Here is a 16,845-nt window from a genome sequence, read left to right as displayed (position 1 = left end):
AAGGTCAAAGCAGTCTTAGAGTGGCCAGTACCTCAAACACTCAAGTCCTTGCAGGCCTTTTTGGGCTTCGCCAACTTTTATAGGCGTTTCATTTCCTCCTTTTCCACAATCGCTGCCCCGCTCACGGCCCTGACCAGCCCTCAGGTACCCTATCGTTGGCAAAGGGAACATCAGGAGGCTTTTGAGGCTTTGAAAACCGCTTTCACTACCGCACCGGTGCTCCAGCACCCCAATCCTGAGCTTCCGTTCATAGTTGAGGCGGATGCCTCTTCTTTTGCTCTCGGTGCGGTATTGTCTCAATCATGTCCTACAACAGGCAAATTACACCCAGTGGCATACCATTCCCGTAAGTTCTCCAGTACTGAAACTCACTACACCGTTACGGAGAAGGAACTCCTGGCTGTCATGGACGCCTTTCGTGTTTGGCGCCATCATCTTCTGGGGGCTAAACATCCGATCACTGTATACTCAGATCATCGAAATTTACAGGATCTGGCTTCATTGAAGTGCATTAATAGCAGACAGGTTCGGTGGCATCTTTTCTTTTCATCATTTGATTTTCATATTATGCATCGTCCTGGAACATCACATGGTAAAGCAGACGCCTTGTCACGTTCCCCGGGTGGGGTCGAGTTGCCAACCTTCCCTGACACTGTTCTCGGAAAGAGTCATGTAATTTGTCTCTGTACGCCCTCATTGTCATTATTAGACTCAGTCCGATCCTGGACTAGCATTCATTCCGAACAGTTGCGAGAATGGGACCCCGTGTATTCTGATGGTTTGCCTTTCGTGCATGAACGCCTATTTCTTCCCACACCTGACACTCGTAATCTGGCCCTTGAGTGGTCTCATGATGCTCCTTTTAATGCCCATCCCGGTCAGGAGCGCACTTTAGATCTTCTCAAGCGCTGGTGTTGGTGGCCCTCTATGAAGCGCGATGTGGAGTGTTATGTCAATTCGTGCGCAGTGTGTGCTCAGGCTAAACATCGGAGAGGCCGACCGGTGGGGTTACTACTTCCGCTTCCGGTACCTCCCAGACCTTGGCATACACTGTCTATGGATTTCGTTACCGATCTCCCCAAGTCACAAGGTTTTGACTCCATCTGGGTAGTGGTGGACACGTTCACAAAAATGGCTCGTTTTGTTCCTTGTAAAGGTATTCCTTCGGCTCCGGTCTTGGCGGACTTGTTTTTTGAACACGTATTCATGTTATTTGGACTCCGTTCGGTCATTATATCCGATCGGGGATCACAGTTCACCTCTCGTTTTTGGAGGTCGTTGACTAAATTGTTGGGCATTGATACCAGGTATTCTTCGGCCTATCATCCTGAGACTGATGGGCAGACTGAAAGGACGAATCAATCCATGGAGCAGTATCTTCGCTGCCTTATTTTGCAACACCAGACCTCCTGGTTGGCCGCTTTACGGCTTGCGGAGTTCGCATACAATAACGCGGCTCATTCAGCTACGGGTTATTCGCCTTTCTACGCCCTCTACGGCCAACATCCCAAGGTCTTGCCGGTCCCTGATGCTTCTATTTCTTCGAATCCTGCGGCCACGACATGTCTTAGGGATCTGTCTGCTGTACATGCTAGTACTGTGGTCCATCTCACTGAAGCAAAGGCTTCTATGAAGGCCCGTGTGGATGGCAAACGTCTGGCTGCTCCTCCTTTGGTGGTGGGTTCTAGGGTCTGGTTGTCTTCACGTCATCTTCGCCTAGTGGGTTGCCGGAAATTGCTGCCTCGCTTTGTCGGCCCGTGTGTGATCTCTCAGGTTGTGAACCCGGTGACTTTTCGTCTAGTGCTTCCTAGTTCTTGGCGTATCCATCCTGTATTCCATGTCTCCCTCCTCAAGCCTTGTCCAGATTCTGTCCGTCTCCGAGCCCCTGTTGCGCCAGTGTCCCTGGCCTCTCCTGATGTCTTTGAGGTGTCGGCCATTTTGGGGTCCCGATGGTTTAGGGGTAGGCTCCAGTATCTAGTGGATTGGAAGGGTTATGGCCCGGAGGAGCGTTCTTGGGTTTCCGCCTTGGATCTAGACGCCCCTCGGTTGGTAGCCCGCTTCCATAAGGATCATCCGTCCTGCCCACGGGGTCGTGGGCCGTTGGGGGGGGGGCTATTTTAGGCAATCCTCTGCACACCAGTCCACTACACACCAGTCCACTACACACCAGAACACTGCTCACATTTCCCCAACATCTCCCTCCACGGTTCGAGGCTCAACTGATTCGGTGAACCCAAAGGACCGAAAACTCCGTACCAGCTATGGTGTACGGGCTCGATTGCAACCCTTTCTGCATTGGCAATTGCCTTGGAGAGCATACAGCAGAAGGGGCGGTGTTACGTCTCCACGTCGATCACGTGATCCAGAGTGGCGTTCCTCACGTGACCTTGGTGGACGTCACATGACCCAGAGACGTCACATGACCCAGAGACGCACAGTATAAAGGTCTGAGAGACAGAACACTCATTGCTTCTCAGCTGTCTTCAGACTCTGTTTGGTGTTACGTATTGCTCCACTGTTACCTTTTGATCACGGAACTCTACCTCGGACTCCTTCGGATACCCCTTTGTACCTTTGCTTGGAACTGTTTACCTGTTGCCGGATTTTGGACTACATCCTGACCTGTCTTTGGATCATCCCTTGGTACCTCACTGAACTCCTACGCCATTTCCCTTCTGGGAATTCAAGTCACGCCTTCACTCCTACAGGTGGCTGATCCTACATCCACGCTAACCTACGGTTCTACTATTCAGGGACCGCCGCATCATCTGAGTCTCGAACCTCTACTAGGTTTCCTGGGTTTTCCTAACACCCGATAGGTAAGACCTTTTAGATCCTTTGGTTTACTTAATATGTATTGTGATTGCCTTGTACTTAACCTCGTTCCTCTTTGACAGCAGCATCGGTGTTCCAGAGGTTCCGTGGATCTGGGAAGTCATCTCCCACCTGTGGCCTCAAGGGTCGCACAGCGGGTTTCTTTTTAGTTCCCCTGTGCATCACTTGGGGACGGAGGTCTCATCGGTCTACACGACACTCAAGTCAGAACAGAAACCACCTGCACTCCGCTCTTGGCTAATATATATAATTAGTAACAATTATCCATTTATACAGTATCCCAAAGTCTTCAACCAGTTTACTGTCTGGTATTAGGTAAGCAAAAACAGCCAACCTCGACTCGAAAATCTCTCTCAAAGATGTGCATTCATATTTTATAAACATGTTACACCATAATAATTGTACCATTAACATTGATTTGACATTAGATATTTGCCACAGTCATTGTGGAGTTGCAAATGGTCGTACATGGGGTCAAATAGTTTTTAGGTACAGTAAGTTGCGTAACATTTATCAGTACATACCCACAGGAAACAGGATTCCAGGAAGAGGAAATAAAAATATATACATACAACAATACATTATTACATGTTTGATATAACCCTAGGTGGCACTATGTGCTCTTCAAAAACCATTATAGATCCCCATGCAACATGGGTACTACTTTGGTGTCCCTAAATATCTACCCATGGTTACTACCGTGTATATTTGCTATTACAAATGCTAAAGTGAGTTGTGCTTCCGCCACTAATGCTAGAGTCCTTATATACTCATACCAGGTCATGTCACCCTTATTTCATCTTTAGTTCGCATATAGGTGTCCCTCTGTGCCACTCTACATGCAGCTTGTTAAGTCCACCCAAAGTTAAACCAATTGGGTCTTTCTAGAAGTTGCCCTGTAAGACAAAAGACAGAAAATGTATCTATTTTTATAACATACTAGTCAAAACATCCATAATCATTATAACTTCCTTCTAGGCAGAAGCTCCTGTGTACTTACAGGTAAGGTATTTCATGTTGTTAATGTTAAAGCAACTGTCCCCCTCGTATATAAAATCATCCTGTAAAATATTACACAAATGCTAATCATATGTTGCCCTTTATTATATCTATCTTTGGGTCATACTGTTCAAAACATCCATAGTCAGTATTGCTTATTTCTATACACATGCTCCTGTGTACTTACAGGTAAGTGGATTGGAGCGTTCTTTTGAAAGTAAGAATTTGATGTGGTAGATAGTGTTACAGCAATTATATCCCTCGTTGGAGTCCTGTAAAATATTAAACAAATGCTAGTCATCTGTTGCCCCTTATATTGTGTCAACCACACATTGTTAAATTTACTTGAAAGGCCATACTTACAAGATTTTGAGTGAAGTGTCTTGTAAGGAATCACTTCATGGATGCTCCTCATGTGTCACTCGCGGGAGCTTAAAGATTTGTTGTTAATGCATTTTGCGGGTGCAGCGCGCGGACGTGATGACATCACGTTTTGCAGCGCACGGCCCACCGGGAAATGTAGTCTAATTCCATTAGGTTTACTCCTGATTACATAGAAAGCAAAAACAAACTGCGTCCATATAACATATTAGTGTTGTTCATTTACTGTTAGTTGCTGTTGCATTGAATAAGCCTAGGGAAGCACTTGTGAGTGCACCATAGAATCAGTGGATAGTTTAAAATTATATATCAAATCACTCTGTGTCCCTCCTAAAGGTAAGTAACTCGATCCCTGTGTATAATATGTTGTCTCCAAGTGGTTCACATATATTTGCCGATCACCTAAGAGAATGGGGTTCAGCACAATACACCATTTGGCAAGAGTAAGTGCCTTTCCCTGTAATAGTGTATGAATGGATGAATACTCAACCAGAACAATGCCCAGCTGTGTGTCACATTAACCGGTTTAGGTGCCAAAGAGTCCCGTTATATAATGTGCAATTGGTTGCTCCGTCCCCAATAATTGTAGCTTGCTGATTAGCCGGTACAGTGGCAGGAGGATCTCCTATAGGCCTCCAATGCCCCAAAACCTGTGTAAAATATATATGCATTGGGAACCCTATGTGTTTATAGGTCTCAGTGGAAGTGCATGTACCCCCCTTATCCCATTATGACCATAATAACAATTTCCAAATGGTTGTCATCATAGAAAGACATGCAACTCATGTTCTTTGTTAATACCCTGAAGTGAGGTACTGTTTCCTAATGGAGAAATGGAGTGGGTTTGGGGAAATTTGTTAAACAGAGTAATGGAGCAGAGTTTTGGACATTTCTCCTATGGTGGTGTACCTACACTGCCCAACTGAACGTCTATCCTTTATTGGACCAGATAATGACCATGTGTTAATGATTTATGGGTATATAACTGAATACCCATATGTGGGGTGTTTGTTGTAAGCTAGGAAATGCAGTTTGGTAACCAGTGCATGTTATAGGAAGTTGTGCGCCTGGTAATGGTTGGTGCAGTAGTGTGGAAGATGTAGTTGGGTCTGGATGTTAGACTTATAGGGTAGGGACTAACAATTTTTGAGAATTGTACAGGTTAGAGCTGATCGCAGCTATGAACTCGTAGGATGTGAATCTCATCTTGTTAATCCAGGGAATTGAGATTTTTGAGAATGTGCAGGTTTACAGCTGTGCACAGCTATGGACCTTTAGTTCATGAACCTAAAAACGCTAGGGACGAACACATTTTTCAGATTTTACAGGTTTAGAGCTGTGTTCAGCTGTGGACTTCCTACAGGTGAACTAGTTCTTTGTAAAAAAGTTAAGTAAAGAGTTTGGGTAGGGTGACCTGTCTAGCAGATTTCAGGTTATAAGGTGTTTCCATGCTGCATGTCTATCACGGTGCAAAATGTTAAAATATCTCGAGTTGGGTATGTATGGTATGGTATGGTTTGGGACCTCACTGGTGTGAGGGGTGGTTATTGGTTTGTGGAGACACTGCGCCAAAACACAAGTGGGATCGCTCCTCCGTTGTGCGGTTTGGTCAATGGGTATTTGGTAGGCATGGCAGAGTTAAAGTGAAGTGAGGAATGGGTCAGATGTGCAAGTGAGTAAGGGGATGGGAACGCCTTCCCATTCAAAAGAGATGTAGAAAGGGGGGACGCCTTCCATAAGAATGAGTGGCTGTTGTTGGAGGCGCAGCCGGTATGTTGGGGGGACAAACTATTGAGAGAGGCTGTGCAGGAGAACACTTCACATCTCCCTCAGAGGCTTGTGTAAGATGGAGGCACGAGATGATGTGGCGAAGCCAAGGGGCTCTCCAGCAGAGAGGGACAGTAACGTTGTGCGCAAACAGAACGTGCCTACAAGAGGATTCCTTGGCACTCAGCAGCCGCTGGGGGAAGCAACTTACCCTCACCGGGGCATGAAGGCAAGAAGGCGCGCAAGAGCGGAGCTGAGAGAGAAGCCGGAGAGACGTCAAAGCAGTCCAGAGTGGAAAGCAGGCGGCAAAGCTCCACCGCATAAGCGCAAACAGGACCGAAGACGCCACACACAGCCGGTGGGCCAGCCCAAGCAAAGTGAGAACCCTGAGGCGTTGCGGTGACCGCGCTAAACAGTTTGAACATTGTAAAGCTGCAGTGACAGAAACAACAAGAAGGTTGTTTGCGAGTCAAAAAGTCAGAATACAAACACAACCCTCACCAAGATACGAGTGCATAGAATGCAGATATGGGGATAACTTGAAGCGAACATTGAAACTACTAGAGATATGAATAAGGAAAATGTATGGAATTTTGGATGTAAAAAGAAAGTAATACAAGTATGGAAGTAAGATGTCCTGGCTGGCGAGTAAACCACGCAGTTGTAAACCTAAAGTCCAAAGAAAGGGCAGTGTCTGGTAAACAGTTGGAAGTATAAGACGTCCAAAGAAGAACAAGTTACTTACCCCATGTAACGTTCTTTCGACTGGCTGTTACCCCAAACATTCCACATCTTGGATAATCGATATCCAGCTTCAGCTGCTTTGGAAAAGAAATTTGTCAGAGGGCGTTGTATGTGGATGGCGTTGACATGATGTTCCTCGAAGGCCTTTGTCTCGAGGATGATGTCATTAAAGGCATATATAGCACGTGCAAGGCCCCTTGGCTTCAGTTCTGTTTTTCTTTCAGTAGAAATACCTGCATAACCACGGGAATGACCGTACTCGGCCTTGAAGGAATGAAAGCTGTAATAGCATGGGAAATTCTACTGTGGGGTAGGTTGGGTTAGGGCGATGGGGAATACGTGGGAGGAACATCTAGTGGAAAGAACATTACCAGGGGTAACTTGTTCCTCGAATTGATTGTGCCCTCCCACGTATTCCTCATCTTTGATAGACTCTCAAAGCTGTTTGATTTGGTGGAGGGAGTAGAATTTAGATTTTAATGGTTTTCATGAAACAAGTGCAGGACTGCTTTTCCAAAGCTCCCATCCTGACCGAGGGAAGATTCCAGGCAGTAATGCTGAGTGAACGTGTGAACAGTAGACCACGTTGCTGCTTGACAAATACTTTTTATCGGTACTGCCCTTTGCAGGGCTGTGGAGGTAGCCATGTCCCTCGTGGAATGGGCCCTTAAACCTTCAGGAGGATCCTTCCCTGCCAGCCTGTAACATTCAGAGTTAGACAGAATTATCCATCTGGATAAGGTCTGTTTAGTAACAGACTGACCCGGTTTGTGGCCCGTATAACCAATGAAAAGTTGATCATCAATACAGAGGTTTGACAGTTTAGATAGATAAAAGCTTAAAGCTGTGTGAGGGTCCAACCTATGTAACCTCTCCTCCTCCTTGTTAGGATGGGGTGGGGGATAGAAAGAAGGTAAAACAATGATCTGCCCCATGTGAAAATCAGAAATGATTTTGGGTAATAATGAAGGTTTAACCCTTAGAATAACCCTATCCTTATGAAAGATAGTAAAGGGTGGTTTGGACAAAAGTGCCTGCAACTCACTCTCTCTACGGGCTGGTGATAGAGCTAGCAATAGAATGGCTGTAAAGGTTAACAACCTTAAAAAGGACAGGAGGGTAAAGGTTCAAAAGGTGCACACATTAGGAATTTTAGAACCAGATTAAGGTCCCAAACTGGAACCTGAAAATAAGATGTGGGTGGAGGGGGGAAACATTGGTGAGACCCTTTAGAAATTGTGTCACCAGTGGAATGAACATTCCTCTGACAAGCGCTTAATGATGGACAGTACTGCCAAATAGTCTTTAATAGTACAAATCTAGAGCCCCAGATTATCTCAAGATAGCAGAAAGGATACAACATCTGTTTTACACAGAAAGGGATCTACATTCTTTTCTCTGCACCAGTCGCAGAATTTATTACAACAGCAACGGTACAAAGACTTTATTGCTGGCCTTCTGGCTGAAAGCAAAATCTCCATTACATCATGCGGGAGGTCCCAAATCCTTGTATCTCAGCCTTTCAGAAACCAAGCGTGAAGGTTGAGTGTTTTGACCTCTGGATGGAGAACCCGACGCTCCTCTCGCGAGAGAAGGTCCTCTCTTTATGGAAGAAGGTCCGGGTAACATGACCTCCTGGCCCAATCTGGGGAAATTAAGATCATGTGTTTCCCGAACTTTCTCAACCTCCTGATCACGTTAGGAATTATCAGGACTGGAGGAAACGCGTACAGGGGTGCAAATTCACAGTCCACCACAATTGCGTCTCCTAGAGCTCTTCTTGGGGGGAAATTCCCTGAAGCAGTGCAATTTGCACTTTCGGTTGACACAAGTCACAAATCGATTCACTTGAGAGGTTCCCCAAAGTGTGAATATCTCTTGAAGGACTACTTGAGCTTGTTCCCACTCGTGGGAGACTGCTCTGCCTGCTCAGAGCGTCCGCCGCCGTGTTCTCTCCGGCTAGGTGAACTGCCGACAGGGAGATTCCTTCTTGAATTGCCAGTACCAAAGCTGCATTGTCTCTCTGCACAGTGGTAGTGACCCCACACCTCCTCTCTTGTTGGCCACTGTGTTGTCTGTCATCATCAGGATATTCTTTCCCCTTACAGAGTCCGATTACCCTCAGCTCCAAAAGATTGATATGTAGTTTGGATTCCGATGGAGACCAACCGCCGCTGACTTTCAGATCGTTGGTGTGGGCTCCCCACCCCGTGAGTGAGGCGTCCGTCACTACTGTCATCTCCGGCCATGGTTGCCTAAAAGGTTCTCCCTTCAGAATGTTGTCCTCGCAGGTCCACCACAGAAGATCCTGTGCGACCTGCTTGGAACCTGAAGTAGGTCCGACATCTTCCTTGAGGACTGGGACCATTGAGTTCTGAGAGCCCATTGAAGGGACCTCATTCTCAGGTGGCCTTCTGGCACCAGAAACATGCAGGATGCCACGAGGTCGGGCAACATCAACAACATTTAAATAAATAAATAAAATTAAAGACTGGGAGACACTGGCCACTAACAATTTTGTGGCCATCTGTAGAATGTCTTCAGTTTCTGAGAGGGCGTCACATGGGACTTCTTGTAATTGAGGGAGAAGCCCAGTCTGTGAAGGGAGTGGCTGGGGACGTTGAGATGATCCAGGATTTGTTCGGGAGAACGTGCCCCGATGACCCAATCGTCCAGGTAAGGCTATACGTGAATCTCCACTCTCCCGAGATTTGCTGCCACTACTACCATCAGTTTGGTGAAAACCCTTGGGCGAAGGTCAGCCCGAACGTCAGAACTTGAAATTGATAATGAGAACTGCCAACCGCGAACCTCAGGTATTTTCTGTGCTTGAGATGGATTGACACATGAAAATAAGCATCCTGCAGGTCCAATGACACCATCCAATCCTGTAGTTGGGGGGCCTGAAGGAACTGAGAAAGTGCAACCATCTTACACTTGTCCTTCCTGAGAAACTTGTTCAAGTATCTGAAGTCCAAGATGGGTCTCAGTCCTCCGTCCTTTTTGGGTATTAGGAAATAAAGGGAATACCAACTCTTGTTCCTCTCTGCTACAGGCGCCGGTTCAATAGCGCCTTTCTCAAGCAGGGTTAAAATTTCCTGCACAAGGAGTGGATCTGGAATCCTCAAAGAGTGGTTTACCGGTGGATTGTTCTGAGGTCTCCGTATAAAAGGAAGGCAGTAACTGTGGGCTATGGTTTGCAAGGCTCAATCATCCGAAGAAATGTATCGTCATTCTTCTAGATGCTGAGACAGTCTGGCCCCCACTAGTGAACTGTGACCCCAGAGAGGTTTTGAGGTGGCTGCTGCAGTGGCAGATGGTAAAGATGCCCCTGCTTGAGCTGACTTTGCACCTCTCCCTCGTCCACCACGAGGGAATCTTCTTTGGCCCCTTTTATCAGCCACTCCTCTAGCTCTTTAAACTGAGTAGTAGCGAAATGATCTACCCCTCCAAGGTTGTCCACTAGGTTGAAAAGGCTGAGGTTGCCTAATAGCGGCACCTAAAGATGTGGCTGCCGCCTTTGAGGTCTGCATCTTCTCAAGACTCTCGTCAGCCTTGATGTCAAAGGTGAGAACCCGTCAAAGGGCATGTTGAGAAGTCTGGATTGCACAAATCTGCGCAGAACAGTGCAAGTAGCCATGGCTCTGCTGATCCGGTCAGCAAAATCCAGACCTCACTCAAGAGACTCACACATGGCTTCTTTGCCGTCCCTCACCATGGCTAAGACCCCGTCTCTTTCATCCCCTTCAGGAATGTGATCTGCCGGCATTGGAATTCTGTCCCATAGAGTGAACGTACATTTTGCAAGGGCACATGTGGAGTTGGCTGATTTGAGTGCCATACTCCATGCAGAAAATATCTTCCTTGCCCATCCATCTACTCTTTTGTGGTCCCTATCTGAAGGAATGGTAGGGTAAGCCCTGCCTGTACCACTAGACTCTCTGGAGTGGGGCGTTTTGGCAGGTAGTTGGGGTCACTACTGGAAGGCCGGTACTTCTTGGTCAAGTTTATATTCACAGACAGATTGGTTTCCGGTGTTTCCCAATTCGTCGCCACCCTTTTTTGCAGAGCAATGTGAAAAGGTAATATAGGATCTGATAAAGGATCATTATCCAGGATGTCAGTCAGATCATCCTGTTCGAATGGCAATGAAGGCCTAGTCCACCCAATTTAGTCCACTAACTTGGACATGAGTTGTCTGTAAGACACATCAGCAAGCTCCGCAGCCTCTGGTCTGCCAAACTCCAACGCAGGTGAGTTGTCTACCCTACTGGCTGTCTGCAGGTTGCCATAAAGGTCTCTCAACCTTGACTCCTCTGAGAACACTTTCTGGTACATTTGGCATACCAAATTGGAGGCCAAATGGAGTCCAGTTTTCAGAGGGCTGATTCTCCTCATATATAGAAGGGACTTAAAATAAGTCTTTCCTTGGAAGAGGCACATAGGTCTTCTCAAGTACGAGGGGTTTTAGATCTTCTCAGGTATGGTTTTATGAACAATGGATCGACATTGGAGGAGCCGTCAAAAAGACATAGGCTTTGATGGGGCGCTCAGTGTCGATGGCACAACATCAATGCCTTCTACTTGGAGGTCGATGGTTTGGCAGGCATCGAAGGCGTGCTGGCGAATTTGTCGAAGACCTCGATTTATGCTTTCGGCTCAACAAATCTTTCGATGTTACATCATCAGATCGATGCCTCCCGATGAGGATCAGGGCTGCGTCCCGGGCTCAAAGGTGTGTGGGATTCCGGTCGAGTCCTTTCCTTACCGGCTTCTTTCGAAGGCGCGGTAGGAGCATGGCTTGGAGGCTTTTGTTTTTCAAATATCTTGAGCATCTCTGCTCTGAAGGCCTCCCACTCGGCCGGAGTTGATTTTTTTAGTTGGGCAAGATACCCTCTCAGGGGAAGGGTCTGACGATGAAGTCAAATAAGGTGACCTTTGGTGCCTCTTCTAAGACTTCTTATACGACGATGAGGAGTGGTGGGAGCCACTCTTCGATCTCGACCGCTTAACCTTCTTCCTCCGATGAAAGTCACCTCTCGACTCGAAGGTTTTTGGTTGGGGTAGAAGATTTGGGGTTTCGACCTACCATCAATTTCCCCTTTCATTCCTTCAAGGCCTTTTTTGTCATCTACAGGCACTTGGAGCAGTCCGAGTTGTTGTGATCTAACCCGAGGCACCACAAACACACGATGAGGATGGGTCAATGACATTTTTTGACCCACAATCACAACACTTTTTGAACCCGGTCTTCAGGGTTGTCATTGTCGACCAAGACATTCTCGATTTCTCGAAGCAACATTTGCGGAAAAACAGAACTGAAGTCAACAGGCGCTGCGCGTGCTATATATGCATTCAATGACATCCTCGAGACGGAGGCTGCCGAGGGACATCAAGTTGACGCCATCAACGCACAGTGCCCTCTGTCGAAAAAAATCCAGCTTCAGCTGCTTCTGAGGTTATCGAATATCAAAGATGAGGACTACGTGGGAGGCCACAATCCATTCGTAGGGGTAGTGTTTGTTGTACAGTTGGAAGTGCATAAGTCCTGGCAGAGGAGTATACCAGGCAATTGAAAACCTACCAGGAGTCCAAAGAAAGGACTGTTTGTTGAATAAAGATTGCAAGGCTAAGCAAGCTTTGTACCAAACAGGATTGTTGTGGGCCAAGAAAGACACAAATTACTGTTAGACCAAGAAACATTTCTATGCCATTGAATAATTCAGGGGATGTGAACCACCCCCTGGAACCAAGGTTCTGTTACCTTGGAGAACTTTTATGTTGGAGCTGTTCTAATTTCATTTATGAACACTTTTTGCAAATTTACAAATTTGTAAAAAATTAAAAGACATTTCTCTTCTCAATTTATTATGTAGTGTGAGGGTCAGGATAGTACGTTTGGACACAAGGACGGTTTCATTTCCGACATCCTGACACAGACAGAGCCTTCGTTTTCAGTTATAGGTAGGGAAATTCCTCTTAGAGCAGGGTCAGAGAGACATTTTCCTAACCGGTTTATGTTAATAAAAGTCTTTAACCAAAAACATGACAACTTTTTGTCCAGCTTTCATTTCTGACCCCTCAAACCCCACAAGTCTCTGCTTTAAGGCAGGAAAGCTGCTGCTGATGGAAGTGGGTGGAATGGGTGGGAGGCAGAGCTCTTCAGATGACAAAGGCATTCCCAGCGCTGTTGAACCCTGATGTCCCAGAAGTGTCCACTAGAAAGCAGGAAAACAGTTGATCTAAGAGGGTGGGGTAGGTGAAGCTGGACATGCGATCAAAGCACTCTTGGCACTTCAAATGGATTAGGGAGCAGAGTTGAGTTACCAACATTGGACCCAGAAGTTCAAGGTTTCAATCCTGACTTTCCCCATTTAAACAAACCGGAGCTTGGACAAAATCACCATCTCCTTGTTGTTTCCTTACCTGCATATTCGGGAGTGCTTAGAAATAAGCTTGACATTATTAAATAGCACCACATTACACAATAAAGGCCTATGAGGTGACGTGTGGACTAGTGGCTAAATCACACTTTGGAGCCTCAGGTAAGTCATCTGCATCGGTTGCTGTATAAAACCGATGTGATTGAACCAATTTCTTGACTAATCTTTTCAAATGTCAATATGCCTTTAGCTTTTATTTTTGTTAACAGTTTGGTATTGGTACACATTATAAATCTCAGTAAATAATGATACTGGAGTGTCAGGATTCCAAAAAATAGTGCTGAAAAAAAGCATACACTGGCCTATTATTGGGTACGAAAGACATGGGAGGTCATTGAGGGGACAATATTTGCGAGATGTCCAATCTGTGAACCCCCACACCCTGATCCAAAATTGGATGACCCTAGCCAATAATCTTTCCGCAGCCCCTATGATGTTGGTGAAATAATGACACCAATTTTAGTCCTGGTTTCTACCAACGCCCAAATTAGTGTCATTCTATACAGTTCCCCCTTTTCTTCAGTTGGTTACCTGGAAAATGTGGAAGTTATGAGAATTCTAACAAATTAACTGAACACCAGAATAAAGTAATTTATTCAGTAACAAAATGGCAAGGAGAGGAAATTGAATCGATGTAGCAATGTGCCAACTTGCTGCTTTTGGAATATTGGCTTCCCCACTTGTTATATGGCTGATGCGGTACCAAGACACTAATGCTGAAATGTAGACAATTATAGCAAAGTGAAACAAGGTTTCATGTCTGTGTTCCCACATCAAGCAGCCTCTGGCTGTGTTAAAATGGCAATCTCATGGTGCTGACTGAGATCTGGGAGATGGCGTACCGGTGACCGGGGTGTTTGGCAACCCACAAAGGTGCAGGATGCCTTGCAGGGTTGCCGGCAAAGGAAACAGGCAGCAAATAAAGACACAAATTTAGTAGCGATAACAGGAACCGACATACAGCCCTTCAGAAGGCGACCAGGGAGACAGGGGGGGTTGGAGGTGGAGTGATGTGATGTAAACCACAAACAATGTATTGGTCAATAAATCAATGTAGTCGAGATCTCTAGTGGGGCTGAAGAGATTATCCCATTGCTTGGGGGCTCTTGAAGCTGCCTCGCATTTGGATGCATATGACTCCCATGATCCCACAGCAGCTTTACCTGAAACGGACAATGAGCAATTTTCTTACCCAAACATGGTGTGGACACAGAAATAGATAATCTTAGCAGATACATATTCACAGGAGAGTAGGCAGAAAATAGCAGTGGGATGACGAAGGGTACTCCCTGGGGCAAAGAAGTCCAAAGACATTTCTAGAAAGTAGCTCTGCATGCGTTTTATTTTTTTTTTAATAGGAGGAGAATGTGTTTTGGCACATGTATTAAGAGCAGTCTGGCACCAAATGGATGCTTGAAGTGTTGTTAAAGGACTACCTCCCGGATTACCACCATGCCAGAAGAACCTTGGAGACGTTGAACAGCTGCAAAAGCGGACCTTGCCACAAAAGTGATCAGTATCTGGATCCACAGTTATATTGACCGATTCAGAATCTGAGCACCCCTTTATCCCAGGGTTGGGAAGGAGGATCACACCAACAAAAGGGCTTAAAGCCACCTGCTGCAGATTGAAAAAAGTATCACCTAATTCACTACCAAACCCCTGAACGATCATTCGACACAAGGTTTTCTTCCCTCCGTCTGAACAAAGAAGTAACAGAAATTTTAACAGCAGGGAAAGATTCACAGATGCTGAAAATGAAATCAGTATCCCAGGCAAGACAGCGATTGAAATGTGGGTCCCTAATGCTTTTGACAAGGGAGGTGGAACCACTGGGGAACTAGCCCTCACAAAAACAGTTTGTATGCAGTGCCTGTAGGCATTCCAGGAGTGCCTATGATCAATTGAAGTCTAAACTTACATCCTCCATTTCAAACATTCCCTCAGATGTGCAACATATAGTAAAGAGTGCACCTAACAGAGTAGGCGGTGCAAGAATTAAATCAATGCAGAGTGAAGAACTTAAAGTGCATAACACATGAGCTGGAAACACACTGATAACTTGGAAAACCAATCCAGTAAAGGAAATATCAGAATTAAAAAACGTAAAGAGGACACAAAGAGGTCAGAGAACACACAGTGTGCCACATGGATTTTACAGGAAATCCCAGGCTCAACATGTGGAGAGACACCTGAAGTAGTCATAGTCACAGAGTTGGCACTAGACTGAACACTGATAAAGGCAGACCAACAGACCTAGTGGTCAAGCAGACTTCTTGCAAAGTATGGGAAAAGATTCTCCTCATAGATTGGAAAAAGGCTCGACTCCTCTACGGCTTCCGAATTACAGCTATGCCATGATTTGTGTTTTGAGTACACTGGTAACGAGACAAGGGCTTCATCGTACCATTAAGGAGCTAACCAGTCATCAAACTCGCTATAAATCGCTCGACCTTTTAGGGCTAAAATTTGCATGCACAGAATCATCAAAAAAGAGGAGGGGTTAGAATCATGCAAGTGGACAGCTCAGAGAGCACAGGGCCTTCCAGAGAAAGATCACCAAGAGATCCCCAACCCTGGATTTGGAAGAGGGTTGGGGGTATGAACAGTACTAGGGCCTCTACTAAACAATCATAAGGTAGACACTGCTCTTCGGATAACTCCACTTTCAGAGACTATTTGTTTCTGCATGCAAGAGAAACCTTGATTGAGCATTGACATGGCCTTAAACTGTATGCTTGTACGGTTATTTACTGTTTGCATTTAAAACTGCACATTATTGTATTCATTCAGGAAAGGAGAAATGAGCATAATAGTTAACATCTATGTTGGTTTAAAGAATAGATGCACCCAGGATATTAAGTAGGACCTCCTTAATAAAACAAAATGAGTGGAAGGATATGACAAATATTTCTGACTTAGTCCCATAACCATTTAAACAAAATGAGAAAATGAAGCATATATTTATATGGAAAACACAGCTACATATAGAAATCTATTACCTGATCTTATTGACTATTTAATAGAAGGTCTTTTTAAATACTGAGTAATTCTTACAAGACAACTGGTCACTTTAAATATTCTTCATGCGAAGGCAGTAGGATTGAATGTGCATCTAATGTGTATTGTTTATTTATTATAATGATTTATATTTGGCATTGCATTAACTTTGTTATTTGATGAAAGCTTAATAAATATGAAATATAAAAAAAAAGAAAGTCATTAGTAGTTTGATGTATACTCTTTATAGAATGTATTCTAAATAATATTGATGCAGTGAATGTTTAGGAAAGGATGGGAAGCATCCAAGTTTTTTAGGGGGACTGGCGGATAGGATTTACCTGCTTCATTGCTAGCGTCTTGATCGCAACTTCGTTGGGACAGAGCTTCCATTCCAGGTACCATATCTTTTCATGTGCTAACTTTCACTGCTATCTCATGGTCCGCCGAGCCAGCACAATTGATGCAGTGAAGTCTTCATGTACTTACTGTGAGATAATGCTTCAAATTATAGTTCAAATAATTTATTTTTCTTTTCCTGTTAACTTTCATAGCAGGAATTTTGGAGAGGGAGGATATACAATTAGGGAATGTGACAGAGGGCCCCAACAACAGACGAACTGTGAGGGGTCAGAAATGAAAGCGGGACACAAAGTTGTCATGTTTTTGGTTAAAG

At 45.2% G+C, this 16,845-nt stretch overlaps 1 protein-coding gene across 4 annotated transcripts in view; it reads right to left on the bottom strand.

Annotated features, from left to right (window-relative positions):
• Nucleotides 1–16,845, bottom strand: part of MRRF (mitochondrial ribosome recycling factor) — a 456,709-nt gene that overhangs the window by 314,260 nt on the left and 125,604 nt on the right. Inside the window, exon 1 of one of the 4 annotated variants that reach the window (XM_069609657.1) lies at nucleotides 3,612–3,731. The exons of the other annotated variants lie outside the window; for them this stretch is intronic. Coding sequence (XP_069465758.1) covers nucleotides 3,612–3,619 — 8 coding nt within the window. The 5' untranslated portion in view covers nucleotides 3,620–3,731. Of the gene's footprint in view, nucleotides 1–3,611; nucleotides 3,732–16,845 lie in introns of those variants that run through there. 4 annotated transcript variants of the gene reach the window in all.

Source organism: Ambystoma mexicanum, chromosome 8 (assembly GCF_040938575.1).
Source record: "Ambystoma mexicanum isolate Mex_15411 chromosome 8, UKY_AmexF1_1, whole genome shotgun sequence".
Classification (NCBI taxonomy): Eukaryota; Metazoa; Chordata; class Amphibia; order Caudata; family Ambystomatidae; genus Ambystoma; species Ambystoma mexicanum.
This window is presented reverse-complemented; position numbering and strand designations above follow the sequence as displayed.